General features: G+C 34.5%; 3 protein-coding genes across 3 annotated transcripts; all 3 read right to left on the bottom strand.

Annotated features, from left to right (window-relative positions):
- Window positions 1-6,926: 6,926 nt before the first annotated feature.
- On the bottom strand, window positions 6,927-7,901 carry HELRODRAFT_166833 (hypothetical protein; the record flags this gene model as incomplete). Its single annotated transcript, XM_009012030.1, has 2 exons — window positions 6,927-7,288; window positions 7,502-7,901. 2 exons carry the CDS (start codon window positions 7,899-7,901, stop codon window positions 6,927-6,929), a joined length of 762 nt encoding a protein of 253 aa, XP_009010278.1.
- A 3,825-nt stretch (window positions 7,902-11,726) lies between these two features.
- On the bottom strand, window positions 11,727-12,116 carry HELRODRAFT_151369 (hypothetical protein; the record flags this gene model as incomplete). The annotated part of the gene is made up of 1 exon (XM_009012029.1): window positions 11,727-12,116. A coding segment is annotated over one exon (390 nt), but the record flags the coding sequence as incomplete, so codon positions are not given.
- Window positions 12,117-18,966: 6,850 nt separating this feature from the next.
- HELRODRAFT_166831 (hypothetical protein) lies at window positions 18,967-19,922 on the bottom strand (the record flags this gene model as incomplete). Its single annotated transcript, XM_009012028.1, has 3 exons — window positions 18,967-18,997; window positions 19,053-19,345; window positions 19,725-19,922. 3 exons carry the CDS (start codon window positions 19,920-19,922, stop codon window positions 18,967-18,969), a joined length of 522 nt encoding a protein of 173 aa, XP_009010276.1.
- Window positions 19,923-27,606: the final 7,684 nt, after the last annotated feature.

Raw genomic sequence — 27,606 nt, 5'->3', positions numbered from 1 at the left:
AAACTCATTTCCCCTTTATTGAAATCTCTGTATTGTTAGCGGCCTTCAGCGATCTTTTGGTAGGTGTGACCCTCGCGACGTCAACGATTGAGAACGGGATGATAGATACGATGCTTTCGCTATCCAACAAACCCAATCTTTTTCTGCCATTTACCAAAATTTTTCCTTTGCTCTGTGAAGTTGTGACGATTGTGATGATAATGATTGCGCGATTGAAATATGCCGCCTGTATGGTGATGATAATGATTGCGCGATTGAAATATGCCGCCTGTATATTTTGTGAAATTGTGACGATTGTGATGATAATGATTGCGTCTTTGAGGCGTGCCGCCTATATATATCTATATATTTTACTAGACATTCTATGCATGTATATTTTGTTATTTGATATGCTATATATGCGACGCTGCTGTGCTGTATCGCTTTTCTGAGTATAGGAAAAGAGTATAGATAGGAGTATAGAATTTTCTATGATGTAGAAAGCGTTATGTAGATAGGGCGGTAAAAACATATAAAAGGCCGCGAGTTAAGATATTGGAGGCTGGTCGTTTGTTATCTTAATTTTAGGTTTTGGTCTCTTGCTTGTCAGTTGTATTATTAATAGATTAATTTTGGATTTATCGTTTTGTTTTAATAAGGACAGAGGTTTGATTTGTATTATTTTGTTTGTTATTTTATTTTTTTTATGGAATAAAGGAAGTATACACTTGAAATTTGGCTCGGCTTAATTATTCTACCTAAAATAATGGATGTTGAAGAAGACTTGTTGATAGTTGACGAGGTTGGCGTCTCTAGTCAACAAGCAGGGCGAGAACAAACTTACGCCCGGCCCGTGTTTTCAGACCCTGAGAGGGTCTATTGTAGAGTGGCGGATCCCGGCCAGGAAAGACTCCGCCGAAGCGAAGGCTCGGGTGGATATTCGTATGCGGACGCGGTTCGGGACCGCGTGGTGCGGAATTCGAATGTCGCCCGGCGAAAATCTACAGCTCGAATATCAACAACCGCCGCCGCCAGCCTAGGCAGTCTCGTTTTTGGCCGAGACTCGCCTCTTCACAACTTTTTATTTCTGGGTCGGAAAATACGGGCCGGGCGGAAGTATTATCGCGCCCTGCTTGCTGGTCGGTTAATCCGGCCCTATTAACCGCTAGCAAGTCTCCTTCAAACATGTTTTAGTTTTTAAAAGTGACAAAAAAACCTAACTGAAATAATTCTAGGGGAGAAGGTGGTAATTTAGATCACTTTTTTGTCTTGGGCCAAAAAAAATATTTAGACAATAGTTATTGGACCCTTAATCTACCAAACAACTAACAAATATGTATTTTATAATATTTTATGACTAATTTTGGTAAAGAATAAAACTTCTCCTTGATAAACATTTTTTTGTTAGCATACATTGAAAAATGGTTTTTGGAAGTTGGGGTGGTAAAATGAAACAAATGTAGAAATGAACAAAAAAAATGTTTTATTTTCCGAACAATCTTTTTTATTCTTACATATAATTATGGTTTTATACTTTTAAACATAACAAATTGTTCTTATCAATTAAATAAAAATTCTAAGTAATAAAACACATTTTTATATGAGTTTTTACAAACAAAAGTCACAGATGAAAATATCTTTTTCACATCCACTACATAACATATGACCCCATTTTAGACATATCACACATTGCACCCAAAGTTCTCCAGATTTTGATGTTTTGAATGTCTCACTACAAATCAAGCAGTCTGCATCATTATCTTCTGGAACATCCTATCCAATAAGATTTAATGTGTTGGAGCTCACGGATGAGATAAGACTTCTGGTATCTTCTTCATCGCTTGAAGTTTCATCTTCGTTCTCACTTTTTTCAGAAATTAGACATTGTTTACTTGTTCCTAGTTGATGCTGATCCACCTGTTTTCTATTGCTGATGGCTGCATTGTGATGTGGTCCCCTTTTTTTCTTCGAAATTGGTTTAGCTTATTTTTTATCATTTGACGATTTCAAGGTAGCCTTATATGGAGAACTGGTTATGATAGTAGCTGATAAGGCTTTTCTACCTCTATCTGTCGTAACCCCTATTTTAGCGGTCCCAATTTGTTTCTCGGCATGATACCTAAAAAAATATAAAAGGTTGTATTATGGAACAGTCTGTTTCATATTACCACCAATCGCCATTTTAAAAACAAGCCCAATAATTACAATTTACAAAGTATGATTTTAAATAACTATTCAAGAAATTTTTAAGTTTAACATATCTACGAAATGACAAAATAAATAATTATATATATTATTTACTCATATAAGTACAAAAAAAAATTTAAATCTTACCTATCAAAATGTTTGAACTTCGGAAACAATTTCGTGTAATTTGCAGAACGCATTTACAATAGCGCCAGCTGTTTAGAATGACCAAAGACAATTTAATCTTTATAATTAAAACAATTATAGATAGGTCATAACAAATCTTCATGGAAAAAATTGCTGTTTCATATTACAACCCCGTTTTATAATACCACCTTCTCCCCTATTAATAAACAAAAATAAAACAAACAAAATAATATTGACTTATAATATTCTTTAATTCAAATGTTTTTAAAGTCAACGACAGAACTAAATTAAATATTTTTAGTAAACGAATAATATTTTTACCAGCCGTAATAATGAATGAAATTCCAAAACAAAAAAAACGCCAGAGCAACTAAACATGCAGGAACCGACCGACCAATTACCAACCACAACAAACCCAAAAACTAATCCAAAACACTAACTTAAAACCCTAACTTTCCTTCCTTCTTTAAAACAATTGTCCAAAAGGTTTATATACTAAACAAATTCTAAACAAACTGAGGAAACATTCATTCCCAAACATGCTCACTATATATGCGCCATACCATACCAACATTCACTAATTAATTAATACTATATTCTACCAACCTGCACACAAAACCAACTCATACGACATTCGACCAGCCTGCCCACCTGACCACTTCATACAACATGCGCTCCAACATACGCACTTGCGCCATTCATTCCACATGCGCGCTAAAAAAAACTTCACAACATCCCCCACCCCATCGAACGTCGTCCCGACGTTTGCTTTCAAAGCTTTTCGTTTAAGTTGGGGAAGTTAATCGCCATTAATTCCAGGCCCTGTGCAGCTGTGCCTGTTGTCGAGACGAGTAGATCATCATCTTCTTTTGCCCACTCTGGTGTGCTGATAGTCGAAACCGCCTGGTCTATAGGAAAAAGCTTCTCACCCTCGTAAAACTGGCCTTCCAATATCCAGTCCACCAGCGTAGGTCTGGCAGCTGAGCATGGTGTGTCGGCTAAACTTTTGCCTGCGACTTCTATGCGACTTGACATGGGCACTGACCCTAGTGATTTTTCTTGATGGGCTTTATCGTCGCTTCGGTCCGCCCACTCTCTGACCTGTTTTGATTGGTTTACTTCATTGGGCAGTTCGAAAGCTATAAACTATAAACTATCGCCCCATTAGATGATGGATTGTACTGCGATATTCTCAACTTTTCGATTCCCAAAGTATGTAAAAGGGTGGTAAACAGTTCGCTTTCAAACTCCCTACCCTGATCTGTGAGTATTTGCAGCGGCATTCCAAATCTCGGGAAAATTTCTGTGGTTAAGATCTTAGACACTGTAGTTGCTGGGTGCTTTCGTATCGGAAATGCTTCTGTCCACTTTGTAAAATGTTCCAAAATCGTTAGTATAAAGATATGTCTCTTCTTCGATTTTGGATGTGGCCCAGTGATGTCCTGAGCTAACCTTTCCCATGGCATGCCCGACAACATTATTTTCATTTTTGCTTGCCGTGGTGGCTTACCCCGGTAATACCGACTGCATTTCTCGCATGTCTTGACAAACATCTCAACGTCAGTTTTCCATGTTGGCCAGTAAAACCTTCGTTGAACGGATTCTTTCAGTTTACTCACTCCTAAATGTCCACCTGTCATTCCTGTATGGGCAATTAATAATACAGAGTTAATCATAGTTGCAGGCACCCAGGCCTGCCAAACCATATCTCCAGTCTTTGTTATTTCAAACCGTCTGCATAAGACTCCGTCTTTAATCACTAGACGGTCCCATAGGTTCCAAAGCGTTTTGAACGTCCTATCCTCACTTGATATGTTGTCCCATGGCGGTTTGGCAGCATTTTCCTGCAGCCACTTAACAAAAACCTGGATTGTCTTATCCGCATATTGACCCTCTCTCAGGTCAATAAATTCGTCTGCTTCTTTAACCAGTTTCACCGCTCGTGTTTCTGGTGTTTCTGGCTTGCAGAACTCTTTTTTACACGGTTTCCGAAACATGGCATCTGCATTACCATGTTTCGTACCTGCCCTGTGGTATTAAAATCTGTAATATTAAAATCAAATTCCTCCATTTGTTCTAACCATCTTGCTTCCTGTTGACCAATAGGATCGGGTGTGTTTCTCAACCATGTCAGCGGTGCATGATCCGTTCTGATGGTAAAATGCCTACCCAACAAATATTGCTTGAAATATTTTAAAAAATAAACGACTGCTAGCAACTCTTTTCGCATGGTGCAATAATTATCTTCAGCTTGACTCAGGGTCCGACTAGCATACGCAATTACCTTTTCTTTGCCATCCTACAACTGCGACAATACTGCTCCAATAGTTTGCTGAGAAGCATCCGTGTCCAGAACAAAAGATTCATCGTCCTGTGGCATAGCTAAAATCGGTGCGGTTGTCAACGCAGACTTCAAATTTTCGAAAGCTTTTTGTTAAAATCCCCAGCTGAATTTTTGTTTGTTCCTTATGAGAAAGTTCAACGGTTTTGCCAATTGTGAAAATTCATGAACAAAACGACGATAATATCCAGCCAAACCTAAAAATTCTCTAACATCCGGCAAAGAAGTTGGTATGGGCCAGTCCCGAACAGCCTCCGTTTTTGACGGATCTGTTGCTATTTCTTTCGAAGAGATAATATGCCCCAACAATGTAACGGCTTCCTTGAGGAATCTACATTTCTCTATCTTAACTTTCAGTCCTGTGTTTCTCAGCCTGCTAAAAACTTGTTTTAACCTGAAAAATGATTCTGCAAGTTATTAGAGTATACAATTATATCATCGATGTATGCCAAACATGTATTCGGGCACAAGTCCGAAAGCACTATATCCATCAAGCGCTGAAAAGTAGCGCCAGCGTTACATAACCCAAACGGCATTCGTTTGAACCTAAAAATGTTACAGACGAAAGCAGTTTTATCCCTATCATCTGGATGCATTTTTATTTGGTGATAAGATGATCCAAGATCCAGAGTAGAAAACCACCGCGCACCAGACATCGCGTCTAGACACATGTCTATTCTTGGAAGTGGGTACGCGTCCTTTACTGTTAGCAAATTTAATTTCCGGTAATCAATACAACATCGGTATGAGCCGTCTTTTTTCTTTACCAAGACAATGTTGGAGGACCAAAGCCCATGAGATGGCTCAATCACATCTTGCTCCAACATTTCGTCTACCTGTTCTGCGAAAACGTTTTGGTGTGCCGGGGGATGACGTCTAAGTTGTTGCGTAATTGGCCGGGCCTGCTCTGTGTTGATCCTATGATAAACCCCTTATGCAACTTCAATTTCTGTACCTGTAATACTAAATAAATTATTTAATAATTCAGATAATTCATGCCTTCCTTCTTCCGGGGCATCCCTGGTCAATTCGTCAATTATGGTTTTGACGTTAAGTAGTAACCCTAACCCTAACTTGTTTTCCACCATGGCCCATGAAAGGTTGGCCAACCGCGTTCCCTATTTAATCAACCTGGATTTGTCATTTAAGTTTAATATTCTGACGCATTGACCCTTTTATTTTATCGGAAGCAACGTTCTAGCAACAAATACACCCGACGTCACTTGCTCTGCCTCAGAACATACGCAATTTGTCAATGTTAATTTGGATGGCTTGCGTACCACCAATTTTGTTGGAATTTGCACTTCCAAAATGGAGTAGATTCGGCACAATCGCCTCTCTGACAATCTTTTAGTAACCAACTTTACTGTTCTATTTTTGCTACCAACGTTAATTTGAGCTTCGTCAAACTTCCATGAGATTTTATTATTTACTAGCCAATCTAAACCCAAGATAATTTCTGACACGTGGTCTGATACCAAAACCGAAGCAAGCTTAGAAGATCCACCAACCTTTATCCATAGTCTCATTTCCCCCTTCATTGGAATTAGGGATGCACTAAAGTTCGGCCACGGCTCCGGCCAAAATCCGGCTTTTTTTCAAATCCGGCCCCGGCCGAATTTGGTGGCCGGATTTAGGGCCGGATTTAAGCGTCTATCAACATTTAAAAATGTTATAAATAGAAAAATATTTTTATTGAATTCAATTAATTTTATGTCAATAAGTTAAAAGCTAAGCATGCATGACATATAATAACAACATCACTAATTGTGAGGTGAGCTGGACAATTTTCTTTATGCTGTAACATGGGTTATGGTAAATTATAAGCTGATCTTTGTGTAAAAGAACTTGTGCACGTTTATATACTACATAATTGTATATGACGGATCATATAGCTACATAATATATATATATATATATATATATAGAGAGAGAGAGAGAGAGAGAGATACATAAGCGCATAATTTAAGAACATGGTATGTTAAAGGTTAGGCTAGGTATACATGACACATAATTACAACATCACTAATTGTGCGGTGAGCTGGACAATTTTCTTTGTGCTTTAACATGGGTTATGCAAATATGCATAAATTATAAGCTGATTTTTGTGTACAGAATTTGGCGTATCACACAGCTTATTCATATATTTGAATTAATTAATTATTTGCTTGGTGTTATTTTTTGATGTTCAACATATAGATAACCGTAAATGTATTTTTTCTAACGTATGTAAAATGGTAACTAAAATCCGGCTCCGGCCGGTTTTTAAATTTTAAATCCGGCCAAGTCCGGCCCAGGCCGGATTTGAAAAACCTGAATCCGGTGCATCCCTAATTGAAATCTCTGTATTGTTAGCGGCCTTCAGCGATCTTTTGGTAGGTGTGACCCTCGCGACGTCAACCATTGAGGACGGGGTGATACTTGACTGAAACTTGTTTAGTATATTTTTCTGAGGACATTGGGAGATGAAGTGTCCTGGTTTTCCACAGCCAAAACAAACCTTTTCACCCCTGATCCGAGGGACAGCTGACTGTACCTTATGGTCTTGAATGACGTCAACCGATTGACGAAGCGCGTTTATTTGCCGCTCCACTGTCTTCATCCTGTTTTCTGTTGTATCCTGCATGTTCCTAACTGTGGGATAACCTGTAGGATGAATTAACTAAGTTTTTTGAAACTTCAAGGCGCTGTGCAACTAGTAACGAATCATCAATATTTCTTGGTTCCCTTTCTCTAACTTTCAGTTTGAAATCAGCGTCAGTAAGAGCAAATAAAAAAAATCTCTTGTTAAATGTACCGCCAACTTTGACTGTTCGCCCGGGGAAGCTAACGACATTAATTTTTTACCGTTTGTGATAATTCCTGGTTTGCGCCGAAGAGTCTGCAACTCATATCTATACGACTCTTCGTGACCACTCGTTCCATAACGGTTTTCTAGCTTCTTTACTAATTTTTGATAACCTAGTCCCACTAAGTCCCAAAGAATTTCAGCAGCTTCACCGGTCAACGAACATGACAGATACGCTACCATGTCGTCCATACTCCATTGGTTATACATAGCACATAACTCGACCTTCTTAAGAAAAGTTTTTAGACACCCAGTGCCATCAAACTTGTCTGGTTTTAACAGCTCGTGATGTCGGACCAACCTGTGATGTTTGGTGTTTACACTCGGCTGACGATGCGGTGATTCTCCGTGGTTGTCGAACGAAAGACTGTGTTCGATTCCTTCATCCTCTTGAACCATTCTGCACCTATTCCAGGAATTTGAAACATTATTACGTTTACGAATAACAGAGAGCCTTTGTGCTGGCGTAGGCTTATAAGCTGGTAAAACTTGTTCTGGCGCCAATTCCGCAGACTTGAAAATGAAAATTTTCTGTGCGTCGTTAAACCCATTACCTGAAAATCCTGGAGAAGTTTTACAAACAACTGCCTCCGGTACTGACTGTTGACCTATCTGACTGTTGAAAATATTTTGGTAGAACCAGCCCTGTCACCAAAAAATTTGGGAAAGTTTCGTTAAGGCTCCTATCGTGCCTGCTTGCTGGTCGGTTAATCTGGCCCTATTAACCGCTGGCAAGTCTCCTTCAAATAATTTTTAGTTTTTAAAGTGACAAACCAAACCTAAATGAAATAATTCTAAATAAATAAACAAAAATAAAACAAACAAAATAATATTGACTTATAATATTCTTTAATTCAAATGTTTTTGAAGTCAACGACAGAACTAAATTAAATATTCTTAGTAAACGAAAAATATTTTTACCAGCCGTAATAATGAATGAAATTCCAAAACAAAAAAAACGCCAGAGCAACCAAACATGCAGGAATCGACCGACCAATTACCAACCACAACAAACCCAAAAATTGATTCAAAACACTAATCCAAAACACTAACTTAAAACCCTAACTTTCCTTCCTTCTTTAAAACAATTGTCCATTCATTCATTCTCAAACATACTCACTATATATACGCCATACCATGCCAACATTCACTAATTAATACCATATTCTACCAACCTGCACACAAAACCAACTCATACGACATTCGACCAGCCTGCCCACCTGACCACTTCATACAACATGCGCGCCAACATACACACTTGCGCCATTCATTCCAGATGCGCGCTAAAAAAAACTTCACAAATGTTAAAAATTTATTTCGTGCACTTTAGAGAATAAATGATGTTTCTCTTAAAGTTCATCATTCCACGTTCTTTCAGGTGGATGCCGTCAGGTCCTATATTATTATCTCCTCCCACTCTGTCAAGTTTCCAGAAATGGACAATGTTAGACTGGAATTGTTTCGATGAGACATTTAGTTTATCAACTTTCCATTTCTGAACGTCTTTTCTATAAACCAGGCTTAATATAATTATTCGGCGCGGTCTGATTTTGTTAGGTCTGTCAGTCTGAGTAAGGATTCATATCTCGCGGCCACGAGTTCCGGGGTTTCAGTAGTCAAATCATTGCCTGGTATTTAATATTAATAATTAGCAATGAAACAAAACTGTTATTATATTAAAAGAATAATAAAAAATGAACCAACATTAAACTATTTATTAAACAAATGAATCAACTTCCGATGTAAAGGATTATCGTTTCGATAGGAATGGTATGCTTCCGGAAGAAGTTAATCAACCCTCCGATCCTCCCACCAGGCTTTCCCTTCAATATGGCACGTTTATCACCGTGGGTAATGACGTCATTGTTCATTTTTTTTAAATTTCCATTCTACGTACATAATTGTCGCCAAACAACGAAATAGACATTGTTCGAACAGTTTAATAAATTTAACCTTGACAGCGAACAGTTTAATAAATTTAACCCTGACAGCACGTAACAAAATGGCCAACATAGAAGTGAAAAACGTGGTTTCTTAACATGGATATAGTTAAACATGTGTATAATTGAACTGAAACGTATATAATGTCAATAATTGCTATACACACAAATTGTTTAATACTCATAATCATGGCACGGAAAAATAATTATATATAATAAGAACAAAAATAGATCTAAATTTATAGCTTCATAATTTGGCAACACTAAAATTAACAATAAGTGAATTTAAAATTTGTTGGGTAAAAGTTCGCTTTTGTACAGCGTCCTTTTTCAGCGCTTGTTTTCAAAACAATTTTTGAAACTATTTTTCTTATAATTGCGAGTTTTGCGATGGATTCCTTTATTGATAAATTTATGAGTTACGTCCAAAAAAGTGGCATAGGCAGAAAAAAGTTACTAAAGGTTTTTTTTTTATAACTAAAAAATATACGAAGCCACAAAAATAAATGTTAAACGATAACTATACGTTAGCGATATTGATCTGCACTTTTCACAATTATAGTTATCACGATCTTTTTGCAATTTAAAATATTTAAATTTCACTTTTGCTGCAATTTCATTAATATTTGTTAATTTTGAGCTAAATTACAAAAATATTTTGTTTTTTTTTGTAAATTTAAATGTTCACGCGCTAAAAAAACTATAGTTCAATTACTGTGCAATGCATATTATTCATTAAACGAATCAACATTTTTATTAAATTACAGTCTTGTTTGGATGAACAGAGTTGGTTTGGCCAAGCTTGCAGGAGCCTAAAGCGAAAAAAAACTTCAGTAATCGAAATGCACTATTGAAAATGTAACAAAACCAGTGATAACATTAAAAAATTGAAATTCACAGATTGCATGACTTATTGCGGAAGAATAGATGCTTTTTAGGTTTAACCGAAAATGGTCCCAAAGGCAACGATGAATCTTTACAGAACCTACAGAGCATAATAACATGTAACAACAACGCCTTAGCCAAGTGGTTGCATGATAACCAAACAATCGTCCGGAGCAACAGAGATGATATCCTAAAGATACTGCAGGGTAATATAATTAACATACAATGTTTTTTGCAGCAGGTAGAGAACACTGATGTCATCAATGAATCAAAACGGCAAGCTACTCATGATGAAAGTGTTGCAATTGTTAAAAACAATTCGCTGGCACGAGGTATAGATATATCATTTATAATGTATTATAATTTGCAGGTACCACTGTAATAAACATTGCCTCAAATCTAATATTCCCTTTCTGCATATTTGTAATTTTTCGTCATCTATTTCTAATTTTCAAGGGGTACATGAACTGGAAGAAGGAGGAAAAGAGGTTAGTTGCAAAACGTACACCAACTGCACTGTGCATCTTTTAAGTAGTGTAGTTGAAGAAGAGGTGTAACGGGTTCGATATTAACTAAACGCAACGACAGATATATTATTAATCCTCCTTTATTAAAACCTAACTAAATAATTAATCGAATGAATCAAATTAACGAAAATGCAACGATACAATAACCAACTTTACCAATGTCGACTCCGGTACAAGAGCCGCAGAAAAGAAAGAGGCTTAACTCATTTGCGTAGGCTATTTATAGACTTGCACGGTGCTCTCTCCTAGGTAAGCGCTTGTACTTTGGTCTAGTAGCCAACCCACGTGACCATACGACGCTCTCCCCTAGGTAAGCACACGTGCTTTGTGCTAGTAACTAGCCCACGTGACCATGTAATGGAACAATTTCCATTACATACCTCCAACGCCTAGGAGGATGAATGTAACATTCATCTCACATACAAAAATAAAAACTAAACAAAACAAAAATCAATGTCCGAAAATGCAATAAATATTTCTTGACTTTTATATCCTGGAGGAAAATTTGGCAACATTACGTGCACCTGGATGATAATAGAATTGTGTATTATACTCTTGATTTTGGATATGCAAATCCATGATCGGAATTTTAGAATTGCCAAAACTGAAGTAATCTTTGTGCCTCTTTAACTCGGGCATTGTATAGTCTGGCATTGGCACAGCTTCGCATCTGATGTTGCTGGTGATGTTGGCCACCACTTCTATTCTTTGATGGATCTGATCTTTCTGAGTCCTGTCTGACTCTGGTCATATAATTCATTGGGGTTGCATTTGACTGTTGAGATGGAAACTTGGCCCCGAACCGAGAAGGGGCTCAACTTTGAAATCCTCCAGCCTCTGATACTTTCTGAGCCATCGACCAGCACATGTTTCCTTGAATATTTGAGGAAAGCCCAGAACTTTTCCAGGCCATATAACTGGCCATTTTGATAATCTTTGATGGTCTCCTCTTGGAAGTGCTCAAACAAGTCAGGTCGATATCTTTTCTCCAAACCATAACTATAGAACCGAAACAGACATTCCAAGCCATACCTGAACCCTTTATTGGCATCTTCAATGGCAAGTTGCCTGAACTCCTCGTACATTTTTTGGTGAAAGTGGTGACGAAGAAAAAATGACCAAAACCTGAAAAGAGTGTTCATTTCTGTAGACTGCCCGATCCCAACCTTCCGACGATCCTTGAGGCACTTGGCTCGGTAAGAATTGTACTTGTGCCAGGTGAAGTTGTTGTCCTTCAGTAGCTTAAGGGATGAGTGTTCCAACGTTACACACGCCACTGACAAGCTTTCTGAAACTGTGTGACTTCTTTCATTGGTTGTTGACTTCTTTCATTGGTTGTCGACGATGTTAAGGACGCGTATGTTGACGGAAATTCTACCGGAACTTGTCTTGCTGTCGACGGCTTCGCAGAAGTTTTGAGGCTCTCCGAAAAATTTTCGGCATTGGACGATCTGGGTGGTAGAGTCTCACCCGAAGATTTATGATCATATTTTGAGGAGCTGATGTTGTCAATACTTTTATAATTTGTTATTTCATCATTAGTTTGCTCCTGATGTTGTTGCGGTTGCTTTTTTGACTGCCTCTGCTGTTGACGTTTTTGTTGTGGTCTTTGTGTTTCTTTGTTCGTTTCGCAACGTATGACGTTTCTAGTGGCCGTAAGTGTATCTCTTCTTTTCCATGTACAGCGCTTCGCAATATGACCGATCTTCCCGCAAGAGAAACAGGTCTGTTTGGGTGAAGCTGATTTGTTGTTACTACTTCTATACATCTGGTGCTCATTTTCTCGAGACGATTGTATCCGGCATATATGTATTGTCGCTCGAAACTTTCATGTTCATGGCAGCTTCATATTTGTCGATCGTTTGTGCCAACACGTCAGGACTCATGCAGGAAGCTGCTTGCTCTTGTGACAAAATAAATTCCAGAGTATGTCTTGATAGCAACTCTTTCATTCTATCTGCACATATCAGTTTCATTGCATCTTTTAATCCCGTAATGTTACGGCTTTGAAAATAGTGGTTCAGCGTGCCGTATAATTTCGCCCCGAAACTCGTGTACGATTCGCTTTTCTGTCTTCTCAGGACGAAAAATTCATCTCTCAATTTTGTCGGGTTTAACCTGAACTCCTGCAGAATGAGTCTTTTAATTTCGCTATAATCCTTCAGACCGTCGGCAGAAATAGTATGCAACCATGTTTTGGCCTTTTCGTTCAAACTCGTTATCAACAAATTGGCTTGAATTTCTCCGTCTACGTGATAGTTTCGAAAAATTTTTTCTACGTGTTCAAAGAATGCAGGAATATCTCTTGGCTTTAACGGACAAGTTCCTATCAGATATTTTAACGACTCCGCGAAAAATCGAGCCTGTTGCATTAGTTTTATCGTGTTATTATCTTCACTAGCATCATTGGCCACTTTTCGATTATTCATACCTTCTACCTCTAGTCGTCGAATTTCTAATTCTTGACTCTTAAGTCTGAATTCGGCTTCATCTCTTTCACGCTGTCTGGCCATCTCTGCTTCATCTCTTTCACGCTGTCTGGCCATCTCTGCTTCATCTTTTTCACGCTGTCTGGCCATCTCTGCTTCATCTCTTTCATGCTGTCTGGTCATCTCTGCTTCTTTAAGCTTATATTCCCTCTCATCTTTTTCTCGTTGTCTAACAATCTCCGCTTCTCAAAGCTTATATTCCATTTCTAACTGTTTCCTTTCGTATAAGGTCAATCCACCTTCAGTATCTTTCGACACAGCGCCCTCCGTCGCAATACTGCATGGAGAATATAACGCTGTCCACCAAAATTGTTGCCCACGTTTCTAACAGCTGTGATCTGCTCATCAATCGCACACTGGCTTCGTCGATTGATCTCTTTAGTAGTGTCTTTGTTATCTGTTCGTTCGACAGACGTTGTAATTTTTGTTGTTTCGTCTTCGTCAATCGATCCATTGTAATTTTGAATTCTCAACTTACAAACAAACGTACAACGAATGCAATAACTTATAACTAAGTATTTAATTAATTTTTCATATAAATGTCAAGACGTCCTATTAGTTATTTAATTATTCAATTATTGTCGTACACCAATTAAATAACTACCCCACTTCTGGTACCAATGTAACGGGTTCGATATTAACTAAACGCAACGACAGATATATTATTAATCCTCCTTTATTAAAACCTAACTAAATAATTAATCGAATGAATCAAATAACGAAAATCCAACGATACAATAACCAACTTTACTAATGTCGACTCCGGCACAAGAGCCGCAGAAAAGAAAGAGGCTTAACTCATTTACGCAAGCTATTTATAGACTCTCTCCTAGGTAAGCGCTTGTACTTTGGTCTAGTAGCCAACCCACGTGACTATACGGCGCTCTCCCCTAGGTAAGCACACGTGCTTTGTGCTAGTAACTAACCCACGTGATCATGTAATGGAACAATTTCCATTACAAAGAGGTGTACCAAGGCCTCCGCGAAAAAGATGCAATATCAACTGAGCGTATCTGTCCGCGGTAGAAAATGCCATTTCGCCCAGCATTGCTATCACAAATAGTAAACGCGAAAATCGTTCGCGTTACATTATTTATCTCAAATGCAAATTTGAGATGTGCAGATTATTTAAGGTAAATATAAGTCACAACAAAATTGATATTTACACATAACCATAATGGAAAATTAGTAAGACAACTAAGAGGCCAACGTAGAAAAAATTTGTATGAACAGTTAAAATTGCAACATCCGTCTGTTTTACGTGAAAAATTTATAAGATCCGCCAATGCTGCATTAATAAAACAGGGGAATCTACAAAATATTCATTCGTTGGGGGTATTTAAAAATGTGAGGCTATGGCTGCAGGCGATAAGGCAAAAGATGACGTTATTGATCTAATAGAACGTCAAAAATGTCAAAAAACGGGTGAAATATATATACAAGCAGTTTCAGCCGCTCCATTTTATGCCACCTTTTTTCCGACAACCAAATTGAAGTTATTTTGAGATTAGGTCAGACTTACCAACAATACATTTATATTCAACATGGTCTGTGGTTCGTCGTCTTCATAGCAAACAAACTATATATCTATACAGCGCCGTGGTAGGTCTTGATGTAGGTTACGCTCAAATTTTTGATTTTTTAAGCGATCGCCATGACACAGCTTCAGTTGCTATCGTTTGATAAATTTTAAAAGGTACGTCATAAAAAAGGTAAACGCCTGGCCAATTTTTATGAACGTGGTTACAGACCACTCAATGGCAATGATAAATGCAGTTTTAACTGGTTGGATTGGAGTTGATTTGAGAGGTTACCTGGCAATGGCATTTAAATGGTATATTAGCGAATGTGTCCCAAAAAATCAAATAATGATAAAGCTTTGCTGCTTTTTAGAAACATAGTTCGATTTGTCAAAAAAATTTCAGTAGAAAAGAGGTTGTTAAATTTTATATAAATGCCTTTAGCGTAATACTGCAAGCCAAAAGTTATAGACGCATGATAAATTTAATTACTTCATTCTTTCATATTACATGTTCTGTAAAAAAACTCCATCTTTAAATAGTCATTTTGATGAGTTTCATGAATCAACAATCAATGAAGTAAGTCATTACGATCTAATTGAACACGTTTACGATGATGACGATAATGAAGTTAATGAATTGGAGACAATTTATGAAAGTAGACCATTCTATCGAAAAGGTCTACAAATTCTTGAACATGTTAACGACAAATTGAGTTTGGTGAACGATGAACAGACGGAGCCAAATGAATATTGTAATAAGACTTTCGCGGAACTTGTTTTAAAAAAATATATTTCGATTTTGCGTCTTTTTCAATAGCAAAGTTGTAAATTGTTTCAGGTTTATTTAACACCAATTGCTAAATGGATCGACAAATTTAAAAATAGGTCGTTTTGCGGAGTTGTTGAAAAACTATGTTGATGCGCGTACGAAAGAAATTCAACTGCAAATACAAGCTTCTCGTAAAAGAAAAATAAAACAGTGGTAAATAAAACAGTGGTAAAAAAATAAAACAGTGGTAAAAGAATGTGAGGAAAATTATTGGGGGAAACGTAAACCTTTCAAAAATTATTTCAATAGCATAGTTACCGTTAAAATACCAAAATAATTTGCAGCAGTGATCAAAGTGCAAATGGCTACAGCAACATCTGCTTAACAAATTCCAACATTCCGAGCAACAAATGCTATTACGAGCAAATAGTCAGTAGAAATGTATGGGTGACGCGTTCAATCCAATATTTGTGAATGTGCACGAAACGAAAGAAAGTTTTCTTTTATATGGTATTTTAGGGGATAAAAATCTCTATTAGAATCATGGAATTATATAACTGGAAGCGCCCTACCAGCGTTTTAACATTGAAAATTTTTTTCAACGGGCAAGTTAGCTCTGGAAGCAAGTTCCTAAAAATTAATTATTCATGAGCATTTTGGTTTATTTTTAGAAAAATCTGAGATATAATTAGAAAAATCTTGGCCTTCCCGAAGTTATGTTAATGAGTCTTTGCCGATCTGCATTCAGCTCGTTTGTTAAAATTTATTTCGTTTTCAACATTCCGTGAAGTTTTAGGTTAATTTGTAAGGTACCGTATTTAATCGTTAAATAGATATTGCCATTTTTTGATGCATCAGAAAAATCGAAGATTTATAATAAGTTCGTTAGCGATCCTCATTTTTCTGAAATAAAGATTTCTTCATTCATTTTCTCAGCACCCACGAATCACGATGATGATGGACTTCATATCATTTCATTAGACAGAGTAAGAATCATTCCTAAATTAAATTAGAATCTAGAAAACGAAAAGAAGTCGGAAAAAATTGTATTGTAAAAATGAAATGTTATTAATATTTAAAAAATATAACTCATAATCAATTTATATTGTTATATATAAATAAATTAATCAACTAATAATTTTTAAATTAAGATGTAATTCCTGTGCATATGTCCTAAACTAGAATCTTTCAACACCCCAAAGCTTACAATACAAAGGAATATTAGCTTTCAACATAACACACCCAAACCAAATTTAATCACAGGGAGGTTTTTAAAATTTATTTTGGTAGTAAAAGCGAACAATCTTTTTTTTCTGTTTTAACTTTAAATGCTACGATTTGTATATTATTTATTAATATATTAAATTAATTATATAATTTTTTAAAATCAAATTTTTCAACTTAAATATTTCAACTGTAATTGACATTAATATATTAAAAAAATAATAGTTTAATTAATATTAAGCTAACATAAAATTCATTATGCTATTGATTTAAAAATTTTATAAAACGAACAACTGTTGATTTTTAATAGAATAGGTATGTAATGTTTAATAATTTTTAGTTTAAAACAAACTAAAAATTTAAAACATTATGTCCTGGTTATGACATTAAACTGACCCTCACTGCCTTGTGAATGATGTTGGATCATCAAAGGCCAGGCCCACCGCTTATAACTGTGGTTGCGTAAGGAAGGGCGTCCTGCGTAAAAATTAGCCAAATAAATTACTTATGATGACAGAAGTGACAATGGTTTCATCATAGGTAGCCAAACGGCAACCCCCGATCTCGGGGAAAATGTCGTCTAAACGTGTTGTTTGTTGTTGTTTTAAAACATTACTATTTATAAAATAACCCTGAAGGTGCTAGATCATTATATTTATGTGTAAATTGTTATATTTCTTGCTTGTTGATTATATTTCTTGTCTTGCTATAATTAGTAATTAACTCGTAGTTAGATCAGTCCTACTTTTTTATTTCTGGATTTTGGTTTTGTTTATTTGTTGTATGACTGCAAAATGTTTGATTTACATAATTATAAATTTATCTTTCAACTATCTTGAAAAGTGAAATATATATATATATATATATATATATATAAAGATAAAACTAAGGTTGTAGAATTTGCTTCTGATGTAATCTATTAGAAGCACTGTACAAATTCAATAAAATAATTGATTTAATAAATTTAAATTGTATAATTTTCGTTGCATTTTATTATTTAATTTATTTTTATTAAAACTGCATGTTGATAGAAAACTCTTTAGTTAAGTTAAAACGTCTTAATGTTGTACATGATGTTATTATTTTTTTTATTAATTCATAAAAGTGGTTTTCATAATAGCACTGTTTTTGAAGCCATTAAAATAGAGAAAGTCACATCGTTTCAATATCTAGGGGATGTTCTGGATTGTACTGGAACAGCTGAAGCTGCCGTTCGAGCACGCATACGTGCAGCCTAGAATAAATGACATCTCCTTGCCTCCATATTGATGCGGCGTGACATTCCACTACCACTACGATCAAGACTTTATAAATCTGTGATACGTCCGGTGTTGTTATATGGTGCAGAAACATGGCCAATGACAACCAAACTGGAACAACAACTTCAACGAACCGACATGAAAATGCTCCGATGGATGCAACGAATTAGTCTGAAGGACCACATCAAATCTACCGAAATCCTGCGTCGTGCTGGTTTATATGATATAAAGGACGAATGCCGGCAACACCGTCTGCGGTGGTTTGGTTATCTAAGCCTAACCACTATTATCAATCAATCAATCTTCGTTTTGCGTCCAGAGACCCGGTTTCCTGAGGTAGGACGTTGTTTTCTTTGCCATCAACTTTTTGCGCCAAATTAGACGATCAGTTGTATCCATTTCATTTAAATTTAGAGCTTTCATGTCTTGCTCGATTGTTTGCGACCAGGACTTCTTTGGACGGCCTTTGGGACGTGTGCCAGGTACTCAACATCTGCAAGAGAAGTTATGGCACTGTTTCCACTTCGTTTGAAAAGTTGATGGCAAAGAAAACAACGTCCTACCTCGGGAAACCGGGTCTCTGGACGCAAAACGAAGATTGATTGATTGATAATAGTGGTTTGCATTCTGTACATCATTGAAATGATTTTCCATGTTAAATAAATCTTCGTTGACACATTGTGGGAGTATGTTGCTTTCAATTACAAGTTTTTTCTTAAAACAATAATTATTTATTTTTAATAATCTTTCTGATTCTTGGCAGATCTGAAAATCATTAAAATTTATTGCTTTTACCAGAAAATAAATAAATGTATCGTTTTACTTTTAATACTCCTTTTGAGGGATATGTCAATTGTCCAAGCCAATTATGCACATTTTTCTGAAATTATTTGTAATTAAGTTTTAGTTTAGATATTGAGATATATAAAAAAAACCTTTGAGTTTTGTAAATGTTAACACCATCTAAATTTTTCAAACTTAGCAAGTAGGCTTTCATTTCATAAAGTTTATCTATATTGGCTGTCAGGTTGCTCTTTGTAATGGATTGCTTCCATTCTCTATCTAGTATCAGTTTGTTGTTCAATATATGGAAAAGATCATTGATGTTTTTCACAAAAGCCATTGTTTCAGAAACGTCAGAAAAAACATGAAATCCGTTTAAGAGTTGCAATGATTTAGCCACAGAGCAACTAAAGACTTGAGATGCATATTTAACTTTCATCTTATGCTTTTCAAAATTTACATGATTTTTGGTTAATTTATTTTTAATTCCATTTTAATTTGTTGCTGATAATTAACTAAGTTTACGATATGATTCCATTTGATTGGATTATTATTATAAAATATCATATTATAAGAATGAAACATATTCCTCATTAATTTCAGCATGTGGCATGCATCAAATATGATATATATTTTCTGGCCGGTTGTTGGGTTAGGGGACAAGAAACTTGTTTGCATGTTTGGAAATGTGAAAGAGCATCCAAGCAATCCACATGCCGAAACGTTAGTGGCCAACCCATCCATTACCAATGAAACAACCCTTAAAAATAAATATAATGTATAAAAATTTTAACATATCTTTAAGAAAAACAAATGTTGTTTACCCTAACTCCAGCATTATGTAACTTATCAATGGCTTTCTCTATAAAATCTTTCAACTTGTGAGATGATAATTTATTTGTATAAAAATAAGCTGTTGAATGCCTCCAAGCTTCTCTCAGACCAACAACATAAAAAACCAACACCTCTGAAGCAACTGTCCTCATTCCCATCTCCATAGTTAACACATCCAATAAAGTCATCTTCACAAATAAACAATGCGTTTGATAATTTATGCTCAACATTTAACATCAATAAAATTAAAAAAATTGAAGACAAATGTTTATAGTGAAATGGGAAACAAAAAAAATCAAGAAATAAATAAAATACACAAGGAATAAACTAGCATATGCTACCAAAATATGCTATATTTTAAACTCACAATTTTACAAACAAAATATATTTTAAAAAACCTACCAATTTTCCTATTATACGTTATTTGAGGCTTTATTGATATCGAATCAAGGATTAAAGAGCATTTGCAATATTTCATTCGCAGTACATTTTTCTTTATATAGCAATACTAGTTTACAGAATATCATTATTAACAAAATTTTACTTGTTCAATGTTCTCGAGTGTGGCAGTGTTAGTCCACTTTTTCTTAAAAATTGGTATGCACGAGGACCATGAAAATGCAGCTGCATATAAAAGGTTTTGTAACTATCATTATATACTTTGTTAACTCTTTTAAAATGGTATGAGTTTTTTATCTAGAAGCAAAAAAAAAAACAAAAAATTAATCAAAATTTCAATTCATTTTGCTATGGTTACATAACATAAAACCTTTGTATGTAGCTAATTCATTTTTTGATTTTTATTACATTCATTCATAACTTTTCTTATTGTTGCCTGCAGCATTGTGATTCTGGGCTTGTAATACTTTGATTGCCTTTGCTCTTGCTTGATGAGATGTGCATTCATTGAGCAAAACGTCTAAATATGATTTAAATTTGAAAGTAAATAGCTCCATTTAAAATTTTTCATCATATATATATATATATATATATATAATATATATATACCCAATAAATTAAAATAAAGAAACTCTTTGTATTCTGTATTTGTATTTCTTATGACAAAAAGCCATTCTAAGTTTTAACAAAGGCATCCTAATAATAATAATAAACCCATAATATAAAAACAATATAAAAAATATTTGAACATTAATTAACGATAATTAAAAAAATAAAAAGTCAAAAATTTTAAATAAAAATACAAAAAAGCAAAGCCTCTTTTCTTCTGCTAGTCTGGGCCTAGGTACTCCTGGCACAATGTAACATTTTTAAAACTTTTAAACAAATGAACTTTATAAAATCAAAATGGATCAAATAATAAATTATTCCAAAAATTTTACATAATTCAGTTAAATTATTAAGTTAAAAATCGACTAAAACTGCCGTAGAATGATTTTAGCAGCAAAAAAATGTTTACAAGAATGCCGCCGGTGGCACATTAACAGGGAAGAAGCTAAATATAGATTGGAAAACTGAAAAACCCATTGACAATTTGGTGCTAAAAAAGTTTGCTTTCAAGTTTCCTGACCTTGAGAAGAAGGTCAACACTATAAAGCCATTCTTATATATAATTCAATGATTAGAATATACAAGTATTTTTGAGATGCACACATAAATGGATTTTTGGCGATTTTTTAACTTTCTCGTTACCGTTGATATATTAATTATTAATATTTAGTTTAACGACGGTCGCATTTGGACGTGTAGTGTCTCGTACGCATGTTGTTGGTTGGGTTTTTTAATTCTTGGCTGAATTTGCAATATCAACACAGCTGTTTTTTCCGCGCCGGTGGGCGCTTTTTATTTCTCAGCACCACTAAATAATCCTAATATTTTCATAACAGCATTTCCACTGCAGGTTTCCATTATCACTTATATAGTTGTTTGTTTCATTCTCACTTTCATTCGCTTATATACATTCTATTTTATCTATTTTTTAATTTTTTTTTTCATCACCATTAGTAAGATCACCATCACCAAAATTTTTTTTCATAATATTTGTTTTTAATCCTTTCAAACACATTTCATTCCGTTCACCTATATACATTTTAATTTAATTTTCATCTTTTCATCACCATTTGTAAGATTGTCCCACTTTCCTCGTTCATTTCTACATCTGTTCCCACCAACGTTGTTTATTCCTATAATAGTTACTAACAACCTCCATTTGGATGTATTTTTCAACTGTCTTTGTTTGATTTGACATTTCGGGTTTTATTTTTTTAGTTTGTCCTACATTTTTTTCCAACACCCTTCACTTTCATAATCACATTTTTGGTCATATCCCCCTTACTTTCATAGCCAAAATTTCCTAGTTTGTTTCAACATTTCATTCGCTTATATATATTCTGTTTTATCTATTTTTTTATTTGTTCATCATGGTGTGAACAGAAACTATAACTGCCTCTGTCGGATTATCTGTAATAATTTCCTTATTGTCGTGTTTCGTGGTTTGAAGAGTTGAAACTAAACTAATTAGACAACAATAAGCGTAATGCACGTATACTATTTTATTACGGTTAAATAAATATAACGAGTAACGAGTTCTATAATTAACGAATTGAACGAATACAATAAAGCGAATACAATTCACAATTAGGGGTACGCTAACAATCAATTATCGCCCAAAAACAATAGAATAATAATTAGCGATGTGTCCTGCACATAACACCTCCCCAACTAACTAAAGTTTGTAGGCAAACTTATGGCGTATACGTTCCGATCTTCTAGGATATCGGGTCTAAAAGCACTTGATTACTTTCAGGCATGGTAGATTTGACGATTGAATGCCTTGATTCAAATTGGGACTGGGTCCCCGTGATTTCCCCTGGGTCGCCATCTTGGTTGGCACTGTATCTAGGACGGATTTGCTCTACGTGTCGTATCTATTGAAGACCATGTGGGATCGATTTTACCAATACGTGTCTTCGACCTAATCTTTGAAAAACTATTGCAGGAATCCATCTGAGTTGGCGATCTCTTCTTGGGCCATAGTACTTGACATAACACGGTTGACCTATCGAACCTTTCTCCTTATTGGAGTTCTCTAATTAACGAATTGAACGAATACAATAAAGCATGTTCACAATTAGGGTCACGCAAACAATCAATTATCGCCCAAAAACAATATAACAATAATTAGCGATGTGTCCTGCACATAACACTTATTACCAACACCAATGTTATAACATCACCAACACCAATGTCATAACATTGGTGTTATGACATTGGTGTTGGTAATAAGGAGAAAAAGAAAAGAAAAAAAGATCTTTATATTTCCAACACCAGTGTTGTAGCTTCAAGTTATTGTTATTCCGTAGGTTCAAGATTTCCGATAGATGAAAACTGTTTCAAACGCAAACTTTGTTAAAAGTTTATTTGAATGCCAAAAATAATAGAAACACAAAACTAATCATAATAACAACTTCGCATCAAACCGTCGCTAGAAACCTCTGCTAAAACCTCCCTATCCACAAATCCTTAAAACGCCTCTACACTAGATTTTTAGCATAAATTCGATATCTCTTTACAATCCTCTATGGTTTACAATCCAAAGATAACTTATATAGCAAAGATAACAGTAATTAGGATAAAAAATAATATAGCGCAATTTGATCATTCCGGAGGTTATAACAATATAAAAGAAGAAGAAATATGAGAAAAATGTGGAGTACGAGAAGCAAAACGAGCTGAGCAATTGAAAACTTCAATGAGGAGTTTCAAAGTGGTTTTAGATAGACCATAATAAAAAGAGTTAAAATAGTCTATGCAAAAAAAGATAAGAGAAGAGAAGAATTATCATGGTAAGGAATAAGTTGACAAATACAAGGAACCAAAAGAATTTGAGTAAAGAAAGTTTCAAATGTAAAATCTAGAAAATAAATAGATTGAGTTGGAAAAATAGTTTGGTTAGAATGAACACATGATATATGGTTAAAATTTTCTAGGCGGTCAAAATAAATAAATTCAAACTTGGATGGATTGAGTAAAAGAGGACCAAAATTCAACAGCACAGCAACAACAAAATTAAGGCACAAAGACATGGAAAAGATAACGAACACTAATGACGAATCTAGTATAAAAATGAGAGTCACCACCATAAAAAAGGGAATGAAGATTAAACGACGATATAATGTTATCGAGTTCAGAAGTATACATAATAAACAAATGAGGGCCAAGTATAAACCTCTGAGGTACATCACGCTGTAAAGTAGATGAGTTAGACACAAAAAGGTTATAAAACACATATAATGATATATTTGATATATAAGACTTAAATCTGGACAAGCAAGAATTTCTGACAAAAAATTTAGTTTTAAAAGATAAAAAAATAATGACCTACAGTGTCAAAGACCGAAGAGTAATCTAAAGGAACTCTAGAGACACTACCCTATATTAAAGTCAAAAGCTTAATTAAGATCATTGTAGAGTTTAAGAAGAAAAGTCTCAGTTTTATGACTAAAGCAATAACCATATTGAGAACTAAATTGAAAGTAAAAATAGAGTCGTTTAAAGAAATTTTTTCAAGAACTTCTGATATAAAGGATAAGTTAGTTATGGGTCTATAACTCGATAGCTTAAAAGGATTGAGAGAATTATTTTTAATGTAAGAATAATAATGTAAGTTTCGAAAGAAGAAGAAAATTTATAAATGAAGATAAATTAACAATTTTAAGAATAATAGAATACAGCAAACGAGATAACTTTTTTTTAAATTTTAGTAGGAATGATATCAATAGAACAAGAAAAGTAAGGCATAGCTTTAATTGTTATTATTAATTGTAATTTTATTAATTGTTATTGGAAAATTTGGACATTGATGGAAAAGACACGAGAGTTATCAAAAATCTCTATTGGGAGAGCAGCTATGAAAGTTGGTAACAAGGTGACTAGTTTTGTCGAAATAAAAAAAGTGTTAGACATGGCTGTGTATTTTCTTCTCCAAACCTGTACAATTTCTATAGTGAGATCATCATGAGAAAGATAGAAGATCTATCTGAAATAACCATTGGAGGTGTGAGTATTAACAATGTAAGATAAGCTGATGATACGGCTCTTATAGCAGATTCAATGGAAAAACTGCAACAAATTGTTTCCAAACTGGCTGGTTTTTGAAAATGAAAGGAAAGGCTTTCAAATTAACATCAACAAATCAGAGTGCATGGTTTTCAGTAAAAGCAAAACCACTCTGATCAGCTCCATAATCATTAATGGTAAACAGGTGAAACAAGTCAACAGCTTCAGTTATCTCGAAAGTTTGATTACCTCAAACTGTAAATGTGATGTGGATATCAAAAGAAGAATAGCTATGGCGAAAGATGCATATTCTAAAATGAAAAACATCCTCACCAACAGTAAAATCAGAGTATCAACAAAATTAAATTTTGGTGTTACATGTGCTAACTTACGTTTCCGAGTCCTGGACAATTTCTAAAGAAATGGAAAAAAGGATTAACGCTGCTGTGAAGTGGTTTTTGAGAAGAATCATGAAAATTAGTTGGACTTTTATACTTCGAATGAGGATGTATTAAAACTGTCCGGTTATGACAAGAGAAAATTACCACAGATAATCCGACGGGAGTTGATGTTTTTTGGTCACATCATGCGGAAAGGAAGAATGGAAAAGCTAACAACTACTGAAAAGATTGCAGGGAAAAGAAATCACGATCAACAACGAATAGGTAACATTCGTGAAGTTCTTGTGTCACTTGTTGAATATCACCACATTTCAACTACTACAAAATGTTAAAGATCTGGTTTTGTGGAGGTCGATGGTCGCCAATGTTTTGAAAGGATAAGGCACGAGAAAGAAGAAGGAGCATTAAAAGCTCAGAAACAGGACTAGGTGAAAAGCATTAAAGAAAAAAGTTTTTCAGAAGCAAGAGAATCATTAAATTCATTATAATAGCTATAGTTGAAGTTCATTCTAACAGAGTTTACTTTCTCACTTAAAAAATTCTAAAAGTTTTGAGCGGAAAAAATGAAGGCGGTGGAAGGTTTTGTGTAGAAGTTTGTTAAGAGCAGTTTAACGATGTTTAGAAGAGGCGGCAAGAACAATAGATGTACGTAAGTAGTGACAGTGTTTTGAAAATAATAAAGATTAAAGCGATAAAAAAAGTTTTAAGCGGAAGTATAATGTCTAAAAAGCAAGAAATAGAGTTATTAAAAAAAACAAGGTCCTCCACATAACTAAAGTTATCAAAACAAAAGTGGTCTAATAGTCGTTCAAATAAAGTTTTGTCAAATATCTTCTAGTAACGTTTTAGTGTTTGAATAATAGTATTGTTAATAAATCTGTTCTAGCTATAACTAAAAGATGTGAGATAATGGCCAAATAAGGTAATAATCGGAGTTATTTCTAATCGATTTATTCTAGCTACAAAAGATGTTAAGAGAAGACCAATAGTGTTTCTTGGTGAAAAAATACGTTGTTTCAAGTTAAAAGTGCCAAAAGTAGTAGTAAGTTTAGAAACATAGAAATCTTTAGGTTTACTTAAATATAAATTGAAATCTCCTAGGATAAAGAGAGAAGTAGATAAAGAAAATGACATTCACTATATAAGTTGTGTAAACTGATGAGCCGTAGTGTTTTTTACGACAAATTAGTATGGCATACTTATAAAATCTAAATTCTGAAATTACATTAACGTTAATTAGGATGTATGAAAACACATAAAAATGTAATAGTTCATTATAATAAGAAAATAAGAGCTTATACTACGGAAAAAATTTTAAATAATATAAGATCATAAAATTATTACGGCCCCTTTTTATATGGTATATGTAACGATAATTATGAATTTCACATTTAAGTTATTATATATATATAATTATGTTTAACGAGGCTTTTAAACTAAACTTAAAAAAATGTCTTAACCCTATTTTTGTGGGGTTGGTGTGAATACATTTAAGTTACATATATTTAAGTTATTATATATATAATTATGTTTAACGAGGCTTTTAAACTAAACTTAAAAAAATGTCATAACCCTATTTTTGTGGGGTTGGTGTGAATACCTGGGAAATAGCTCTTTCGCCATATTTTTGTTTTTTCGATTGGTTGTAGTTTGTTGCGTTACAGGTTCTTTGAATAAAACTCTGCATCATGAGGGTTAGCTTTTCATAAATTGTTTTCACTTTTTTTCGTCTACCTATTATTTCAAAAATATTTCTTACTTTAGTAGTTAGATTTATTTATGTGCCGTTTTAGTCAACAACCAACAATAACAATCTCAATAATATGTTTCAGGTTTCTCAATCAATTATTATAATAATAATACATAATGGTAATCATAGAATAATATATCAAATATCTTATTTCATTTTTCTTATGAGTTCAATTTTCAATGCCAAGGTAATAAGGTAATTTTCAATGCCAAGGTTTCAGTGACAATAAAGCAGAAAGCTGAATGCATATCTATAAGCCGGAATCAATTATGTCCAACTGGCTGTACAGTTTGATTTGATGAACTTTATAAAGTTTGATGAGTCTTCTTTTAATAAATTAAAGTTTGAGGTTTATTGAGGTCAATCAGTAAGCAGAAGTCTGGCATATTACCTGCTCAGTACACTAAAAATAGCTATAAGAATAAAAAAAGGGACTATATGTTGGGCACATCGAGGTTAAATAAAAAGGAAATTGTATATTTGGGCCCATTGCACATAGAGCAAAAAAAGACTATCAGGTGCATACACGCACAAAGAAATTATAGGATGAGCGATAATAAGCATTTTGTGGCTTCAATGGCACAAAAATTGTAGAGCCTATCAAGCCTTGTCTAATGTAATTAACAAACCTGCGCACTCACATCTTTGTTTTTGTATTTATTATATACAAGAAGTTGGAGGCGATCATTTTGTTCATATATTATT

This window comes from Helobdella robusta, assembly GCF_000326865.2.
Source record: "Helobdella robusta unplaced genomic scaffold HELROscaffold_10, whole genome shotgun sequence".
In the NCBI taxonomy this organism is placed as follows: Eukaryota; Metazoa; Annelida; class Clitellata; order Rhynchobdellida; family Glossiphoniidae; genus Helobdella; species Helobdella robusta.
The sequence above is the reverse complement of the archived record's forward strand: the minus strand, read 5'-3'. Positions and strand labels throughout refer to the sequence as shown.